Below are 19,124 nucleotides of genomic sequence, written 5' to 3' on the forward strand. Positions count from 1 at the left end.
CATTCAAAACCCAGAAAGGTAGTAAGGACATCATTCATACAGTCCATGTGACATTAGAGGTTCAACCGTAATTGCTGAATAAGATATTTCACATCAAAGACCATCAAAGAACTTATTTGTCAACTGATATTTAGGTGTTTTCTGAAGCATTAGTGAGCATTTGAACATTCAGTAGTAGTTGCATATGAGTCCCTCAGTTATCCTCAGTGTGAAAAGATGGATCTCAAAATCCATCATCCATCAAAATCATTGTTGGAAAGGGTTCAAATACACAAAAATGCTGAAAAACCACAGAATTTGAGGGACCTGAAGAATTTCTCTGAAGAACAGCGAGCCGTTCAGGACAAACAAGGGACTCGTGAACAACTATCACTAAACAAACAAAAAAAAACAACAACTGTGGATCATTCAAGTAACAACACAGTATTAAGAATCAAGTGTATGTAAACTTTTGTGGACTATATGTAAACGTCTTTTATGTGAAATATCTTATTCAGGTCTGTACTTAACAAAAAATAACATGCATTTTGTATGATCCGGATTTGTAAATTAATTAACATTTTGCAGATTCTGCAAGGTGTATGTAAACTTTTGACTTCAACTTGACTACTTTCTGATTACTTTTAATCTAACTTGTTTGTCACATACACTTGAATGTGATTATTGTGTACCGTATTGATTAAAAAAAAGCAAGAAAATATTTTTCATTCTTTGTGATCAATGTCAAGAAAAGCATTAAGCATATTACAGAAGATGTGAATTATATTCACATTGTGTGAATAACATGTAATCATGTAATCCATAAAATAACTGTAATCTGATTATGAGCATTTTAAAATGTAATATAATCTGATTACCAGTACTTAATTTTGGACCCAGTTACTACCCAGCACTGATTAGTAGTGTTTACCTGTGCAAATGCTTTCTGGATGGTTGTAAGGACTTTTTGCTACCCTAAATGTTTGAACAGTGGTGTTTATAACAGGGAAGCCAAGACGAAAAACATCCTTCACATTTTGCTTACAATTTTGTGATTTCTCATCATGTTGTCAAACTCTTCATTAATCTTCTGATATTTCTCCTCTGTGTGAGGTGTGAGGACATACGGAGCTTCAGGATCTGGGCTGTCACAACCTCTGTGTTCCTTCTTGTTCAGCACCTGTAAAAAAGGAGCAGTAAAAAAAGGACAGCATGATGGTATTAAAACTCAAAAATTTACTATGATTTTCAATGACTATATGCAAAAATATACAAATATAAGGCTAGTCTAATAGCAATGCACAAATGCAAATCATTCTTCTTTGAAAACACCTTTTACTATATAAATAGATGACGTGCACACATAATATTGGAACAAAAAAGAATACAATACGAATACAAAATGTAGTATTCAGGTTTTTTAAACAGCAATTAGAACAATGACCGTTAAAGGAGAAGTCCACTTCCAGAACAACAATTCACAAATAATTTACTCACCCCCTTGTCATCCAAGATGTTCATGTCTTTCTGTCTTCAGTAGTGAAGAAATTATGCTTTTTGAGGAAAGCATTTCAGGACTTTTCTCCATATAATTGACTTCATTTGTGCCCCGATTTTGAACTTCCAAAATGTAGTTTAAATGCAGCTTCAAAGGGCTCTAAACGATCCCAGCCGAGGAAGAAGGGTTTTATCTAGCAAAACGATCAGTAATTTTTTTCGGAAAATAAAAATGTGTATACTTTTTTAAACACAAAAGCTTGTGTAGCACAGGCTCTGGGATGCGCATTCACGTACTATTGAATCACATCGAAAGGTCATGCGGAACGTAGGCGGAACCACAGACCCAGTGTTTACAAAGCGAAAGCGCAAAGATCAAGAAAGTGCAAGTAAGTCAAACACTGTTTACAAACAAAAAGGCACAACGATGTCAGACGATTCTGAAGTTGTAGGAGAAAATAACATGGAGTTTTTCAGCATACTCTACCTTTTTGAGCCGGAGTACACAGACGATGAACTGAATTAATCTGTTCATCATCTGTTCATCGAAAAAATTAATTAATCTTTTTGAGTCATTTCGTTCATTTTAGCAAAATCAGCATCATGTGACAAACCCATAAAATGAACGAACAACTCGAAAAACGCAAAGACTCGAAACAGGTGAGCTAATTCCAGTACAGAATCGAATAGGATGTTGCACATACACGACTGAACGAATCACTCCCCGAGACGACTCGTTCTTTCCTAGTGACATTAAAGATTCATTCAAAATTAAAGAATCTTTCAAGAACGACCCGTGGACATACATCCCAGAGCCTGTGCCACACAAGCTTTTGTGCATAAAAAGTATACAAAATTTTTTTGAAAACAATGGCCGATCGTTTCACTAAATAAGACCCTTTTTCCTTGGCTGGGATCATTTAGAGTCCTTTGAAGCTGCATTTAAACTGCATTCTGGAAGTTCAAATTCAGGGCACAAATGAAGTCCATTATATGGAGAAAAATCCTGAAATACTTTCCTCAAAAACGACTGAAGACAGAAAGAGAAGAGCATCTTGGATGACAAGGGGGTGAGTAAATTATTTGTAAATTGTTGTTCTGGAAGTGGACTTCTCCTTTAATTCACGCCATGTTTCAAATATTAGAATCTTATATTGCTGTCACATGACCTCATCATATTGCATGGTTAATTTAATGACTGCCGTCCAGTTACGATCTCTTATATACATCACACTGGAAATAGAAGGTCAAGTTGAGTACAGTGCATTATGGGATGCAGTACTGCATACATTTAACTCTGTCACTTTGCTCATCAAAGTACTCTGTTCACACAGAATATTTTCATACCCATTATTGAATGTGCTAAAGCAAATGTGTAAGTGCAGGATAGTAGATTGAGGACCCTCTTGCAGCAGTTTAAGAGCCCTTATGAGAGTGAATGGAAATCAGAAGCTTATCTCATCCTCAGGCGTCTGTAATGCTGTAACTCTGTGCTTTAATATTATAACTGGGCCTTATATTACACCTATGACTCAGACAGAGGTTGAAAAGTTCAGCTAGGAGGTTCTGAATCTCTAGTAATCTAGAAACCAAATCTAGGTGCTAATAATATGGAAATCAAAATCAGAAAGATATGCAGTGGAGATTTTGACTAATGCGAAAGGATCTGCCCCACTCTAATCATCCTCATCGGCTCCAAGACGTCCAGGTTGAAGAAGTTAATGCACTTTATGACCAATTTCCTAGGTAAAGTCATTCTGTAATTAATGCAAAATGGTCCGCTATGGTCGATCTCCAATAAAACTTGATAAATACAAAAATTACACAATATTCACTTACAAACTAAATCTTTTTAGAAACTATAGAGGAGATGCATACTATATGAGAAGCAGAAACTATTCCTAGAACGCTGAAGTCAAATTAATTGCAACTTAGTGGCAGATTTATTACTTTTCTACCTCCTTAGATGAAAATAATTCCTATTTGGATACACATTATAACTGAATATCAAAATAAAGTGGCAAGTTCCTATAGGCTGTATGGCATGCTAATATACTATAAAACACAACCACAGTAGTAAGTGGGTATGTTAATGTGAGACTAGCCCACATAACTGTGATTCAGAAATGCATTTCTGGTACACGTAAGTGATTTGTGATTCATGGAGGCTAATGAGAGCAGCACTCGCCAAGACTGCCACGTCCTTGACTGATAGTATCTCAGGTTTCCTCAGTATGAATGTTGGATAAGACTGGATCCTTATTTTTAGCTACAACCAATTAGCACCACTCACAGAAAATCTGTTCACATGACTTCAGCTCCAGCATTTAGCTACAGATAGCTAGACGCTGAACACGCATTCATTTACTTATCTCTACAGAAAATAGTCTCATTGCTAAGTACAATTATTGCACATACCTGTACCCCAAAAAAAAAAATGCATTTTTGGTCAAAAGTTTTTGGAGAACAAAATGTTAGCTTGAGCAAAAGTCAGTATATTAGAATGATTTCTGAAGGATCATGTGACAGTGAAGACTGGAGTAATGATGCTGAAAATTCAGCTTTGCATCACAGGAATAAATTACATTTAAACATTTAAAATATATTTAAATATATTTAGATAGAGTCTTTTCCTAGTTTACATTTCGCAATTCTGACCTTTTTTCTAAAGAATTCTGAGTTTACATTTCGCAATTCTGCCTTTTTTCAGAAGAATTCAGTTTACATTTTGCAATTTTGACTTTTTTTTTTCCTAAGAATTCTGAGTTTACATTTCACAATTCTGACTTTTTCCTAAGAATTCAAAGTTTACATTTTGCAATTTTGACTTTTTTCTAAGAATTAAGAGTTTACATTTTGCAATTCTGACTTTATTCCAAGAATTCTGACTTTACATTTTGCAATTCTGATTTTTTTCTAAGAATTCAGTTTACATTTCCCAATTCTGACTTTATTCTAAGAATTCTGACTTTACATTTTGCAATTCTGATTTTTTTCTAAAGAACTCTGAGTTTACATTTCGCAATTCTGACTTTTTTTCAGAAGAATTCAGTTTACATTTTGCAATTTTGACTTTTTTTTCTAAGAATTCTGAGTTTAAATTTTACAATTCTGACTTTTTCCTAAGAATTTAAAGTTTACATTTCGCAATTCTGATTTTTTTCTAAGAATTCAAAGTTTACATTTCACAATACTGCCTTTTTTTCTACGAATTCCGAGTTTACATTTCCCAATTCTAATCTTTTTTAAGAATTTCGAGTTTACATTTTGCAATTCTGACCTTTTTTCTAAAGAATTCTGAGTTTATATTTCGAAATTCTGAGCTTTTTCTAAGAATTCCAAGTTTACATTTGGCAATTCTGACTTTTTTTCCCCGACAAATTCTGAGTTTACATTTCACGATTCTTTTTACATTTTAGAGTTATGACTTTTCTTTTTAGAATTCTGAGTTTACATCTCACATTGTTTTTTTTTTTTTTTTTTATTTTGCTGTGGAATAAAAAATAATAAGCTAACTGTCTTTTTATACCACAATTCTAACTTTCTGACTTCCTGTGAGTTTATATTTTACAGTTCAGACTTTTCTTCTCAGAATAATGATGATTTTTAACCCATGGCAGAAATGGGTTTCCATAAAAAAACAATTTTGTCTTTGTGAGCATAATAGGCGTCTTTCAAAAACATTACAAACCCTAATCCATACTTCTGACAGGTGCTGTATGAGTTGCTTTAAATGAAAGCATCCATGGATAAATGTAAACACAGACGACAATTGCTTATATAACATGGCAAAAGGAAAAGCACAGAATAACCTTGGCTAGCATCACATGATAATTGTAAATAGAGCAAATGCATGTGAAAATAAAGATGTAATTTGAGCACATGCCTCACTGAAGACAGTGATCTATAATTACTCCATCCTGCATGCTTGAAACGCGGCCCAACTGTTTGCTAACTGTATTACAGCGACATAAATGCAGCCTGCATCTCCAGATGCTACTGCTACTACATGCATTAGTGTAATCCGTTAAAGGCAGTTCTGAGAGATCCTGTTCAATCAAATATAGGTCATAAGATTTAGAGTGAATCAATATCACTATTGTTAAAACGTCATAAGAGATATCTGTGATCACCAAAGCATTTTTAGATATATATGGGAGCACATTAAAACTGGCTAGTTTAGTAATTGTAATTATACTGCAATAAATAGCGACTGAGATTTTAGTCTGTGAAATTGTGTAGCGACTTACTTCTACAATGTCTGAGTTGGTTCTGCTCTCGTGAGGTTCGTTGTATTCTGTGTACTTGAGCAAGACCTTGTCCATGTCTGTGCTGGCGTACTGGAAGAGCTTATTGGAGCTGTTGAAGATAATCAAGGCTATTTCACAGTCACACAGAACACTGAGCTCGTACGCCTTCTTCATCAGACCAAACTTCCTCTTCGTGAACGTCACCTAGGAAAATGACAGGGGAAATATTAAAAAGGTTAGAAATGTTACGTTTGTGGTCACAGACATCAACTAAGGAGTTTAAGTAATTTGATCAAAATCTGTTCACTGTTGACTGATGTGGTTTTGGTTATAACTGGTTTTGCCCAATCCAAAAGCTAGACTGAAAAACACTGTAACTATGGATATAATAACAAATATTTTATATTTTCTCTGTTTACCTAAATGTCTATCTCTACACTACTGTTCAAAATGTTTAGGTTAGTAAGATATTTTTTTAAAGAAATGAATACTTTTATTCCACAAAGACATGTTAAATTGAACAAAAATGACATTAAAAACATTCATAATGTTACAAAATATTTCTATTTTAATATGTTCCTTTAAACATTCTATTAATTAATCCTGAAAAGAATAAACATTTACAAGAAAGTTTTTACAAAAATATTAAGAAGCACAACTGTTTTCACCGTTGATAATAATCAGAAGTGTTTTCGAGCAGCAAATCAGCATATTAGAATGATTTCTGAAGGATCATGTGACACTGAAGACTGGAGTGATGATGCTGAAAATTCAGCTTTGCATCACAGAAATAAATTACATTTTAAAATATATTCCTATAGAAAACAGTGTTTTTCAAATCGCAATACTTTTAAGATATTAATGCTTTTACTGTATTGTGTGATTTTGACTTTTTTTATTGTTTTGAATCTGACTTTCTAAATGGCAAAATATACTAAATTAAATACAACTCCAAGTACTCTAACAAAAATGACTATGGTACTGTCTTGTTTTTTTTTTGTTTTTTGTTTTTTGTTTTTTTTCTGAGTGCATGCTCATTAATAGTATCAGAAGAAGTCATTCTTCACGACTGTCTGATGGGACCCAGCTGTCAGGGTTGCCAGATCATCTCATGTTTCCTGCCAATTATCACCCTCCCTGAGGAATCTCAAGCTTGCTGCCACTTCACAGCTGAGGGCCAAATTCTTACAGCACTACATGAAACACTGAGAACAAACTCTTTCGATGTTTGTTGTCAATGTCACAGTGTAAAATCACATTTGAAATGTTCAAACACAGCATTCCAGAGACTCTTGCAGAGGCGGCTGAGGAAAGATTAGTGCTTTAGGATAATAAGAAAATGATTCATTCAATCAAACAAGTTATTTACTAGTTATTTGAATTATATATTATGGACCAATCAGGGTCAAAAATGAAAACAACAACATGATATTTTATTTATTATTTTAAAGGATGGAAAGAAAACAGTACCAAAATTACCATGGTTTTACCATGTTTTGAGGGCATGGTACCACAAGAAGACCATGACTTTTTGTCAAAGCCTTATACAAAAAACTGTGGCAGTACCAATGTACACTGATGTTATCCTATGAAAATACTATGGTTCTTATTTTATTTTTATTTTTTAAACATGGTATTCCAATGTATCATATCATGTATCATAACTATCACGATACATGTCCAAAATAACATAGTACTTTATTTTCTGGATATGGCATTATGGTAATACTTCATTTTTTACACTTATATATAATAATACAATATATATAACATACTACTGTATATACATATAATACTCACACAGCATATATAAAATACCATGCAATTACCATCTGATGCACTATAGTATAAAGTACCATTTAAAAGTTTGAGGTCAGTAAGATTTTTGTAAGAAATTAATACTTTTATTCAACAAAGATGCATTAAATTCACAAAAGTGACCATAAAGACATTTATAGTGCTACAAATAATTTCTTTTCATAATAAACACTGTTCTTTTAAATTTTTACTCCTGAAAAATCAGTTTCCACAAAAATATTAGGCAACACAACTGTTGATTCAACATTGATAAATGAAAATTTAACAGCAAATCAGCATATTCGGATGATTTCTGAAGGATCCTGTGACACTGAAGACTGGAGTAATGATGCTGAAAACTCAGCTTTGCATCGCAGAAATAAATTACATTTTAAAAAATATTCCAATAGAAAGCAGTTATTTTAAACTGTAATAATATTTCACAATATTACTGTTTTTACTATATTTCTGATCAAATAAATGCAGCCTTGGTGAGCATAAGAAACTTATTTCAAAAACATTTCAGAAACGGTTCTTCTAATGATAATGCTAACAGGAAGTCATTGGGATTCTTACATCATGGCATCACTTAAAATACATCAAGGCTTTCTATAAAAAATACTGTACTAATACTATATAGTAAACTACCAACATACAGTACAGAGGAATTATTCATGTACACAGGAATCTATTTCTAGATGTATGTCACTGACTAAAAACCCCCAGTGTAAATCCCTGATCAAAAACACTGTGTGTAGTACCAAAAATACTCTGCTGAACAAGAGCGCCCAGACTAGATAGGGTTTGTGGTGCGGCTTGGTATTTTAAATTTAGATCCCAGTACAGACTGGGTAAATTCAGGTCGGTCCCTGTGGTTTTGCTGTGAGTGATGGCCGTCAGGGGCAGAGAGAGACACTGTACAAGCCCTCAGACTGACCAGTCTCCTAATGAGAGATGTGGAGCCCTGAACTGCTTTAATTACTGTCACCACACCACAGGGACTGCAGCCCGCTGACGAACCCAGACAAGAGCTCCAGTGTGCAGGCGCATGGAGGAGGGTCAGCCCGGTCCCACCACGGCAGACCCGGAGTCTGACCTGTACATTCATTAAACACGCTTCAGAGACATGGGGCGCTCCTGAGCGAACATTTGAACAGATATAAATCAATGTATGTTAGGAATGAAGGTGTGGAACATTCCCACTGCTCCAGTGGTCTACAAAGCTGAGTTGTAAGAAATCTTTGAAAAGCCTCTAAACAGGTACAAGTCACCATTTTTGGTGATGCAACTGGCTGTATCCAATGATTATAGATGCTTGTAGATTTTAAGTACTCTGATAGCTTAGAGGGGATACTGAATACCCAATACTGTGTTGTTACCTGAATGATGTTTTTTTGAGTTCAGTGATAGTTGTTCATGTGTCCCTTGTTTGTCCTGAACAGTTAAACTGACCGCTGTTCTTCAGAAAAATTCTTCAGGTCCCACAAATTCTTTTGTTTTTCAGCATTTTTGTGTATTTGAACCCTTTCCAACAATGACTGTATGATTTTGAGATCCATCTTTTCACACTGAAGACAACTGAGGGACTCATATGCAACTATTACAGAAGGTTCAAACACTCACTGATGCTTCAGATGGAAACATGATGCATTAGGAGGTAGGGGGTGAAAACTTTTGAATTTGAAGATCAGGGTAAATGTAACTTATTATGTCCTCTGGGAAGCATGTGAGTATCTTCTGTAGCTTCTGAAGGGCAGTACTAAATAAAAGAAATATGATCTAGGCAAAATAAGAAAATGTACACTTCTTTCTTTTTTTAAAAAGTTTACACTTAATGCATCATTTTTCCATCTGAAGCATCTGTGAGCATTTGAACCTTCTGTAATAGTTGCATATGAGTCCCTCAGTTGTGCTCAGTGTGAAAAGATGGATCTCAAAATCATACAGTCATTGTTGGAAAGGGTTCAAATACACAAAAATTCTAAAAAACAAAAGAATTTGTGGGACCTGAAGGATTTTTCTGAAGAACAGCGGGCAGTTTAACTGTTCAGGACAAACAAGGGACTCATGAACAACTATCACTGAACTAAAAAAAACAGCTGAGGAGCATTCAGGTAACAACACAGTATTAAGAGTCAAGCGTGTGTAAACTTTTGAACAGGGTAATTTTTAAAAATTCAGCTATTATTTTCTTATGTGCGAACAACGTCCTTTATGTAAAATATCATATTGATACTAAATTAAATATTAGTACTAAATAAAAAATAACATGCATTCTGTATGATCCCCCCCTATATTGGTAAAATAATTAACATTTTGCAGATTCTGCAAGGTGTACGTAAACTTTTGACCACAACTGTATATGCAATATATATTTTTACCATGTAAAAATTAATTTTGCAACTGATGTATCAATTTTAAACCCTTTAAAGGAAGCACAACAAAATTAATTGTGGTTAACTGAAGAAACGCTCCAACCAAATCACTGAATGAGTCACTGAATCACTTCTAAACCGTCTTTTTTGACAAATTCTTTTACAGAATGCAGTTTATAATAATTATAATAGGTCGTATTTGTTTTAATGTAATTATAAAAAAAAATGTAACCAGCTCTGAATAAGAACTAGTTTTTGATTTCAAGCATTAATACTGAAATCCAGAGAGCGATGTAGCTGATGACTGATTTATGTGCAGATATACACCACAGTTCGTAAAGTATGATTTTAAAATGATTTTTAAAGATAAAGATGCCAAGTCTGCATATTTTGATCAAAAATACAATAAAAATAGTAATATTGTGAAATATTATTATTTCAATTTATAATAAATGTTTTGCATTATAATATCTTTTAAAATCTTATTTATTCCTGTGATGCAGTATCATTACTCCTTCAGTGTCACATGATCCTTCAGAAATCAATACCCTGATATGCTGCTTGTGATATAATTTGAAAAACAGCTGTGCTTCTTATATGTTTGTAAAACATCTAATATGTTGTGAAAACCTCACACAAGAATTTTTTTGTAACATAAATGCTTTTACTATCACTTTTGAGCAATTTAATGCATCCTTGCTGAATAAACGTATTAATTTCTTTAAAAAAAAAACACTTTTGAACTGCAGTGTATTCACAAATAACTGAAATTACATGCACATTTATATTTAACATCTAGTAGGAGACTTGGAAAGCACCCGACAGAGTTTTTAGTTTTAATTAATGAAGCAGACATCTTCTCACCTGTCTGTTTCTCTCATCCATTATGCGGGTAATCTGGATCTTCTTTCGCCCCATTGTCACTTCCCCTTGTTTTTCTTTGCTAATCAAAATCTCTTTACTCTCCAGTGATTGTGGTAGATTATGTTTTGGTTTCACTGCATCGTAAGAAAACACCTCCTCTCTGCATTCTTCACCACACCAGAACCTGCAAAAGATGCAAGGAGATGTTTTAGGCAAGATGACAAACAAAGCTTTTATGGAAATGTACAGAATTTCCATAAATACAATAAACAGCACAGAGGAAAGACAAAAGTGAGTGAAGACTAAAAAAAAATGCAAGCAACATTTCAGTGTCGCTTGCAGCATAATCAAACACACATTTCTGAACTCATCCATTTTCAAGATCTCTCATGTAATCTGATTTGCTGGCTGGTATAAACAACATCAGTATAATGCTAAACCCACTGGATTATGGGGGCAGGAAAAATCACTACACACGTACTATAACAGCATTTCTCATTAACATGGATTGAATCCATCTTATTTCCAATTAAACCCACATTATAAAGCTACTACTGTGCATAATCTACCACAATCCCACATACATCTAAAACAGATTTACGAGAACCATCCATCATCACATCACAGGCTGTCATTACCTTCTAAAGCAGTATAATATATATCCAAAAGAGAAAATACATAAATTCCACAAAGATCTTACTTTTGCTTGTATTTACTCCTCACTCAGCATACCTCCCAAGAAATACCCCAATTATTTCTGGAGCTCATAAGGAACTAAAAAGTGGCTACAAGGGCTTTTTAAAGCAGTTCCTGATGTTCCCAGTGAAGGAGCAGATCTTAAGATCTGATGGAAGACAAAGGAACAACACCCGTATTTCTGCACTTTCACACCTTCCCGCTCATCTCCACAGTTACCAGGGCAACCAACGAGATGCCTTACATATGATCTATCAACTCTGTCTAAGTGAAAAAAGGAAGAAGAAGGAGCCAATGCAATAAAATAACACTGTACATTTTAGCAATACTTTAACTATTTTCTATCTGTGCATTCACATTTACATTCTGTATCTCTCTAGCACTTACACTTCTATTAAAGGCATCATAAACTGCAATTAAGGCACACATTTGTTTTATAATCGATTTATGCATTCCTTGGTAATCGAACCAATGACTTTGGTATTGCATGCATGTCCTATTGTTTGAGCTACAGGAATACTAACATATTATTTACTAAGATTTTTTAAAATGTAATTTGAATTAATATGAACTACACTGACCAAAATTATAAACGCAACACTTTTGTTTTTACCCCCATTTTTCATGAGCTGAACTCAAAGATCTAAGACTTTTTCCATGTACACAAAAGACCTATTTCTCTCAAATATTGTTCACAAATCTGTCTAAATCTGTGTTAGTAAGTGTAAGCACTTTTCCTTTGTCGAGATCATCCATCCAGCTCACAGATGTGGCATATCAAGATGCTGATTAGACAGCATGATTATTGCACAGGTGTGCTTTAGGCTGGCCACAATAAAAGGCCACTCTAAAATGTGGTTTTACTGTATTGAGGGGGTCCGGTGGGGTCTGAAAACCAGTCCATATCTGGTGTGACCACCATTTGCCTCACGCAGTGCAACACATCTCCTTCGCATAGAGTTGATCAGATTGTTGATTGCGGCCTGTGGAATGTTGGTTCACTCCTCTTCAATGGCTGTGCGAAGTTGCTGGATATTGGCAGGAACTGGAACGCGCTGTTGTATACGCCGATCTAGAGCATCCCAAACATGCTCAATGGCAATGTGACATGTCCGGTGAGTATGCTGGCCATGCAAGAACTGGGATGTTTTCAGCTTCCAGGAATTGTATACAGATCCTTGAAACATGAGGTGATGGTCCTGGATGAATGGCACAACAGTGGGCTTCAGGATCTCGTCACGGTATCTCTGTGCATTCAAAATGCCATCAATAAAATGCACCTGTGTTCGTTGTCTATAACATATGCCTGCCCATACCATAACCCCACCGCCACTATGGGCCACTCGATCCACAATGTTCACATCAGCAAACCGATCACCCACATGACGCCATACACGCTGTCTGCCCTGTACAGTGAAAACCGGGATTAATCCGTGAAGAGAACACCTCTCCAAAGTGCCAGATGCCATCGAATGTGAGCATTTGCCCACTCAAATCGGTTACGATGACAAACTGCAGTCAGGTTGAGACCCCGATGAGGATGACAAGCATGCAGATGAGCTTCCCTGAGACAGTTTCTGAGAAATGTTTTGGTTATGCAAACCGATTGTTGCAGCAGCTTTCCGGGTGGCTGGTCTCAGACGATCTTAGAGGTGAAGATACTGGATGTGGAGGTCCTGGGCTGGTGTGGTTACACATGGTCTGCAGTTGTGTGGCCGGTTGGATGTACTGCCAAATTCTCTGCCTTTGGAGACGGCTTATGGTAGAGAAATGAACATTCAATTCACGAGCAACAGCTCTGGTGGACTTGCGACATCTGTGGCATTGTGCTGTGTGATAAAACTGCACATTTTAGAGTAGCCTTTTATTGTGGCCAGCCTAAGGCACACCTGTGCAATAATCATGCTGTCTAATCAGCATCTTAATATGCCACAACTGTGAGGTGGACGGATTATCTCTGCAAAGGAGAAGTGCTCACTAACACAGATTTAGACAGATTTGTACAATACTGGAGAGAAATAGGCCTTTTGTGTATATAGAAAAAGTCTTAGACCTTTGAGTTCAGCTCATGAAAAATGGGGGCAAAAACAAAAGTGTTGTGTTTATAATTTTTGTCAGTGTATTTTAAAAAATACATCGCGTTTGTACAAATTACATTTTATTTCACAAGATGATACTTGTAACATTTTATTGTTAATAATTTACCTAGTGTAAAAGAAAGCGAATGCATGTAGGAATGATGTGCTATTCAAATGCTAAGAGATTCATCATGCAAATGTACGAGTAAATGTCACAGCAGCAGTGAAACACACTGTTACTCATCTGCTGTCCAGGATTTGCATTAATGTCGTTTGCATAGTTACACTTTCTTGTTAAAGAGGGTTTGCATCTATGCTATAAAACACTTTTCCTGAAATGCAAAAAGCAAGCATGTTCGGTTCATTCAGTTCATACTGTTTCTATGTACATCTGAAAATGTGACCCTTGACCACAAAACTGGAAAAAAATACATGATTTGAAAGCTTTCCATTTCTAGGATAGAGCAATATTTGGCCGAGATACAACTATTTGAAAATCTGGAATCTGAGGGTGCAAAAAAAGCCTTTAAAGTTGTCTAAATGAAGTTCGTAGCAATGCATATTACTAATCAAATATTAAAAATCACGATAATTTTTTTTCATATCAGTCGATATTGATAATTAGCACAATAAATGTCAATTTTTTTTTTCTTTCAAGTTTAAAGGCAGATTTTTGCCACAGTGTGAAAGTTGTAAAAACCAAACAGTTAACTGTGGCTTTAAACTATTATTTATGGTCAGAACATGACAAACACTTCATGTTTTTTAAAATCTTTACACTTTTCCAGTCATTTTTCCTATATATATCTTAATAGAAAAAAAGAATTTCTTAGTTCTGCATGTTTTATTAAGAAAAATATTGTTTCAAACCAAGAAACAGGTTTGTGTGGCCTGGTAATATTAATTTGTCACTTAGAAATACACATATGATAGTAGCTTAAGTTAGGATGTAGATTTATATTCATTATCAAAATCAGTAATATCTGTAAAAAAAAGCAACCTCATTTTTATATGGTGAAATTTAATTATTCTGACTGTTTGAGTTTTTTTTTTTTTAATTAACCATTGCTCTTCCATAGTATCATCCATAGATCATAATAATAACAGTTAAAACCACAAATAAATGAGTGTCCATTATATGGAGAAAAATGCTGAAAATGTTTTCCTCAAAAAACATAACTTCTTTACGACTGAATAAAGAAAGACATGAACATCTTGGATGACAAAGGGGTGAAACACACTTCACAAAAAAAACAATTCAAAACCAAAGTCCAAGTCCAAAATCTCAAATTTGATGGATGCCTGTTTTTGCCTGCAGTGTTTCCCCTTAATCAACCTAATAACTTAGATCACCAGTACTTCACTTCAAAAGGCTTTGTGAATCAATTTTACTGAATCACTAAAATGAACTGACTCAAATGAGACACATCTTCACTAATCATCTCTACAAATCATCACTAATTTAAGTTCCCTTCTCACAGAGTCTGTTTAATTCATCAGCACTAAAAGGACCTGAAAGATGCACTGCTCCACAGATAGAAATAAACATCATTTATAATGAGTGACTAAAACGGATGAATGTTTCCAGCAGACCACTGCGATTCAGTCGAATACACAACTGGCATTGTCACACAGCACACAGACATGACATAATCTCAATTATAGTCGTGCTCTGGAGCTGAGTAAATGTCTGGCCTCCTTACATAAATCATTTTTACAATAATTCACTACACAAAACATGGACACAGCATTATACCCTGTGGTCTTATATATGAGGACAACTGCATCTAACCTACTAGGCCTCGTCTAGTAATTAAGGGTTGTGCGATTGTTTCCATAATAAATGCAGGCTGACACAGCTACAGTATGTTCTGCAAAACATCTGGCTTCAGGGGCCTCATGTGTGTTATTTCTTTGTTGTTGAACATTTTATTATATATACATGGTTTTGCTATTTAAAAAGATCTGCATAAGCAGTTACTTCTACTATGATGTAATTTAACTAGATTATTTTATGTCATTACTGTCAGAAACATTCATTTCTGTAGATGTATTCAGACAGTTTCTTAAGTTTTTGAAAATGTAATCAGGTTTTAATTGTTTGAGTTCTGGACTGGTTTATTTTTACTTCTCAACTGGAGTCAAACACAATGACTTTTATACTAAATTTCAACATTGAAAGGTTTCGGGTCAGTTTTTGAAAGAAAGAAGTTTCTTGTGCTCATCAAGGCTGATCAAAAATACTGTACAAAATAATAATATTGTGAAATATTAGTACAATTAAAAATAGCTCCTTTCTATTTTATTATACATTTTTAAATGGAATTTATTCCTGTGATGCAAAGCTGAATTTTCAACACCTAATATGCTGATTTGCAGCTCAAGAATATATATATATATATATATATATATATATATACATATATATATATTTTTTTTTTTAATAATGTTGAAAACATTTTCATTAAAAAAAAACATTCAAAAGAACAGCATTTTTTTTAACTGAATTTTTTCATGTATTTATGGTCACTTTTAATCATTTTAATGTGTCTTTGCTGATTAAAAGAATTTTTTTTTTTATATTTTTGCAAAAAACAACTGAAAAGTGTATGTACGTTAAATTCACAACTGTAAAATATTAATTAATATCAAGCAACAAAGTCACAATCACAAGAAAAATAGTTGCAATTCTGAGCTAAAGATTTTGCAATTTTGCAATTATGAATCTTTTGAGATACACAGTTACAACTGTGTAATATAAAAAATTTTATCTATAAATATCTACAAAAATTAAAAATATCATCCTGCTTTATATTTTTGCAGAAATTGTAATTTTTACAAGATTATTTGATTAAAAAACATTTAAAAGAACAGCACTTATTTGAAATTGATTTTTTGAAAAGTATTATTTTTTATAGTTTATGAAAAAAAAAAAAACCCTGTAAACTAAGTGTATTTACTTTAAATTCACAATTGTACATAAATATTACATTTTCACATTGAGATATAAAGTCACAATTATGAGAAAAATTGTTCCAAAAGAATTTACAATTATGAATAACAATATAGTCACTGAGTTATACAGTTGCAGTGGTGCAATTAAATAAGAAGTAGAAAAATATGTGTACACAAATATCTACAAAAATCCTGCTTTAGATTTTGGTAGAAATTGTCTTTTTTTTTCAGGATTATTTGATTGAAAAAAACATTTAAAAGAACAGTACTTATTTGAAATTGAGTTTTTTATAAATGTATTTATTGCTACTTTTAATCAATTTAATGTGTCTTTGCTGAATAAAATTTATTATTTTTATATTTTGGAAAAAAAACCTGAAAACTGAAAGTGTATTTACTTCAAATTCACAAATGTGAAATATTATTTCATATTGAGATATAAAGTCACGATTATGATAAAAAATTGTTTGCAATTATGAGATTTAAAAAATTCACAATTATGAGTCACAATATTCAAAACAACAGCATTTATTTGAAATTAAAATCTTTTTTTTATAAATGTATTTACTGTCATTTTTAATCTATTTAATGTGTCTTTGCTGAATAAAAGTATTATTTTTTATATTTTTGGAAAAAAAACCCTGAAAACTGAAAGTGTATTTACTTTAAATTCACAAATGTAAAATATTATTTCACATTGAGATATAAAGTCACAATTATGAGAAAAATTTTGTTGCAATTGTGAATCACAACATAGTTACAATTTTGAGTCATACAGTTGCAACAGTGCAAAATAAAATAATAATTAGAAAAAAAAATATGTGTGCACTTCATCTACAAAAGTTAAAGAGATCATCCTGCTTTATAATTTTGCAGAAATTGTCTTTTTTCAAAGGAACAACATTTATTTGAAACTGAAATCTATTTTATAAATGTATTTACTGTCAGTTTTAATCAATTTAATGTCTTTGCTAAATAAAGCTATTATTTTGTATATTTTTGACAACTAAAAATACATTTTATCTGCCAAATTTCCTGAGAAACCTATTCCTTAAAGGTTCTAAAAGCGTTTTTGCAAGAATATCTTCTCCCCAGATTGTTTTTACACTGTTGTTAATATTCTGCCCTTTCAGCAAATAGAACGCTTCCTATTTATGTTAGAACTTAAGCACACACAAGCAAAGAATCCCTGCTGAGTCCCAGACGTAAGAGCTACTGACAGACTCCATCCTGCTGTGCTTCTTCATGATATCACAAAGCTCACGCTGAGAACTAATGTACGCTAATCTCATGTTGACTCTGAATTAGTTAGAATCAGGAATGTCACGACCTGAAACCATTTCTCTTTTGTGGTGTATGCATTCAAATCAAAACAGCATATGCATGGATGCATACAACATGAGCAGGGGCACTCTTTCCGCACTGACAGCAACTCTGAGTAGTTCCAGAAGAAAGTCTTAAGTCATTGCAATAGCAACTGGAGTAGATATACCAAATATTGACTACACTGTTTGCACATACTGATATGATTTCACACAGCCATTTCTAAACATTAGATTCAAAAACCAAATCTGAAACACTAGCAGTATGGACAAAGCCCAGATTATGGAAAATTCACCCTGGATGGAAAGAATTCCTAACAAACCTCTAACATTTTACAACAGCAAAAGACAAACAAACATTCAAGCCTTTTAAAAAGCCACTTTTACAAAAACAGTTCCGTCATAAAATATAAAAACACTGGCACACAATGCAGTTTACTTCACAGAGACAATCTGATCTCCTTTTTCTGCAGAAACCTACTTGTCAGATCCATAAAACAGCAGAAATGTGTGAACCGCAATACTACTATTACAGGGTGAAATGACACACCAAGGATCCTTAACAGATCTAGAGAGGATTGCTTTGAGGAACAGGATTAAACGAAGACTATGCCAACTCCAATTAGATCAGGAAACCTCGTGCGAACTTCCATACTGACAAGGTCAAAAGAGTGAATGGAAAGTAAAAAGACACAACAGCACTTAAAGTCAGCGTAAAAGCACTTCATAGAATTGTTTCTAAACACATTATATAAATGTATTTGAAGTCATACAGTATTATCATTAGTGGTTCGCCCGCTCAATCGCAAGTTACTCTCATTAACGTTAGTTAATACAGACTACAGTTTGCTAGCTAGCTATTCGTCACATAAATGCATATTACTGGGTCGCGATGATTTACAAAACAGCTCGGCCTCCTTATTTAAACTGAGCAGCTGGAGGGAACATCCATTCAGGTTGTGGCTTTATTTGACAGTTGAGAGAAACGTCAACTTTACCGCGAGTGGGCGTGGCTTTCAGCGCCAACGGAGGGCACGCCCCTCAACATTTGAGATTTTGATCATTTCTTTTATTTACTTGGCATTTTTTTAAATTCAAATTTGGCTGGGTGGTTATTACATTTTTTGTGGTGTGACAAACTCAGAACACACTAGAAATTAATATTGCTTCACACTGACTTTAAAGGGGTCATCGGATGCCCATTTTCCATAAGTTGATATGATTCTTTAGGGTCTTAGCGAAAAGTCTATAATGTACTTTGGTTAAAAATTCTCAATGGTTGTGTAAAACAACACCCTTTTTACCTTGCCA

General features: G+C 33.9%; 1 protein-coding gene across 3 annotated transcripts in view; it reads right to left on the bottom strand.

Annotated features, from left to right (window-relative positions):
• The window catches only part of mef2ab (myocyte enhancer factor 2ab), a 32,946-nt gene that overhangs the window by 9,924 nt on the left and 3,898 nt on the right, over positions 1 to 19,124 (bottom strand). For all 3 annotated transcript variants that reach the window (XM_051113837.1, XM_051113838.1, XM_051113836.1), the window contains exons 2-4: positions 10,763 to 10,946; positions 5,727 to 5,930; positions 1,025 to 1,159 (exon numbers count right to left, since the gene is read on the bottom strand). In XM_051113837.1, the coding sequence (XP_050969794.1) occupies positions 1,025 to 1,159; positions 5,727 to 5,930; positions 10,763 to 10,816 (393 nt within the window). In that variant the 5' untranslated portion in view covers positions 10,817 to 10,946. The remainder of the gene's footprint in view (positions 1 to 1,024; positions 1,160 to 5,726; positions 5,931 to 10,762; positions 10,947 to 19,124) is intronic.

The sequence above is a fragment of the Labeo rohita genome, chromosome 7, assembly GCF_022985175.1.
Source record: "Labeo rohita strain BAU-BD-2019 chromosome 7, IGBB_LRoh.1.0, whole genome shotgun sequence".
In the NCBI taxonomy this organism is placed as follows: domain Eukaryota; kingdom Metazoa; phylum Chordata; class Actinopteri; order Cypriniformes; family Cyprinidae; genus Labeo; species Labeo rohita.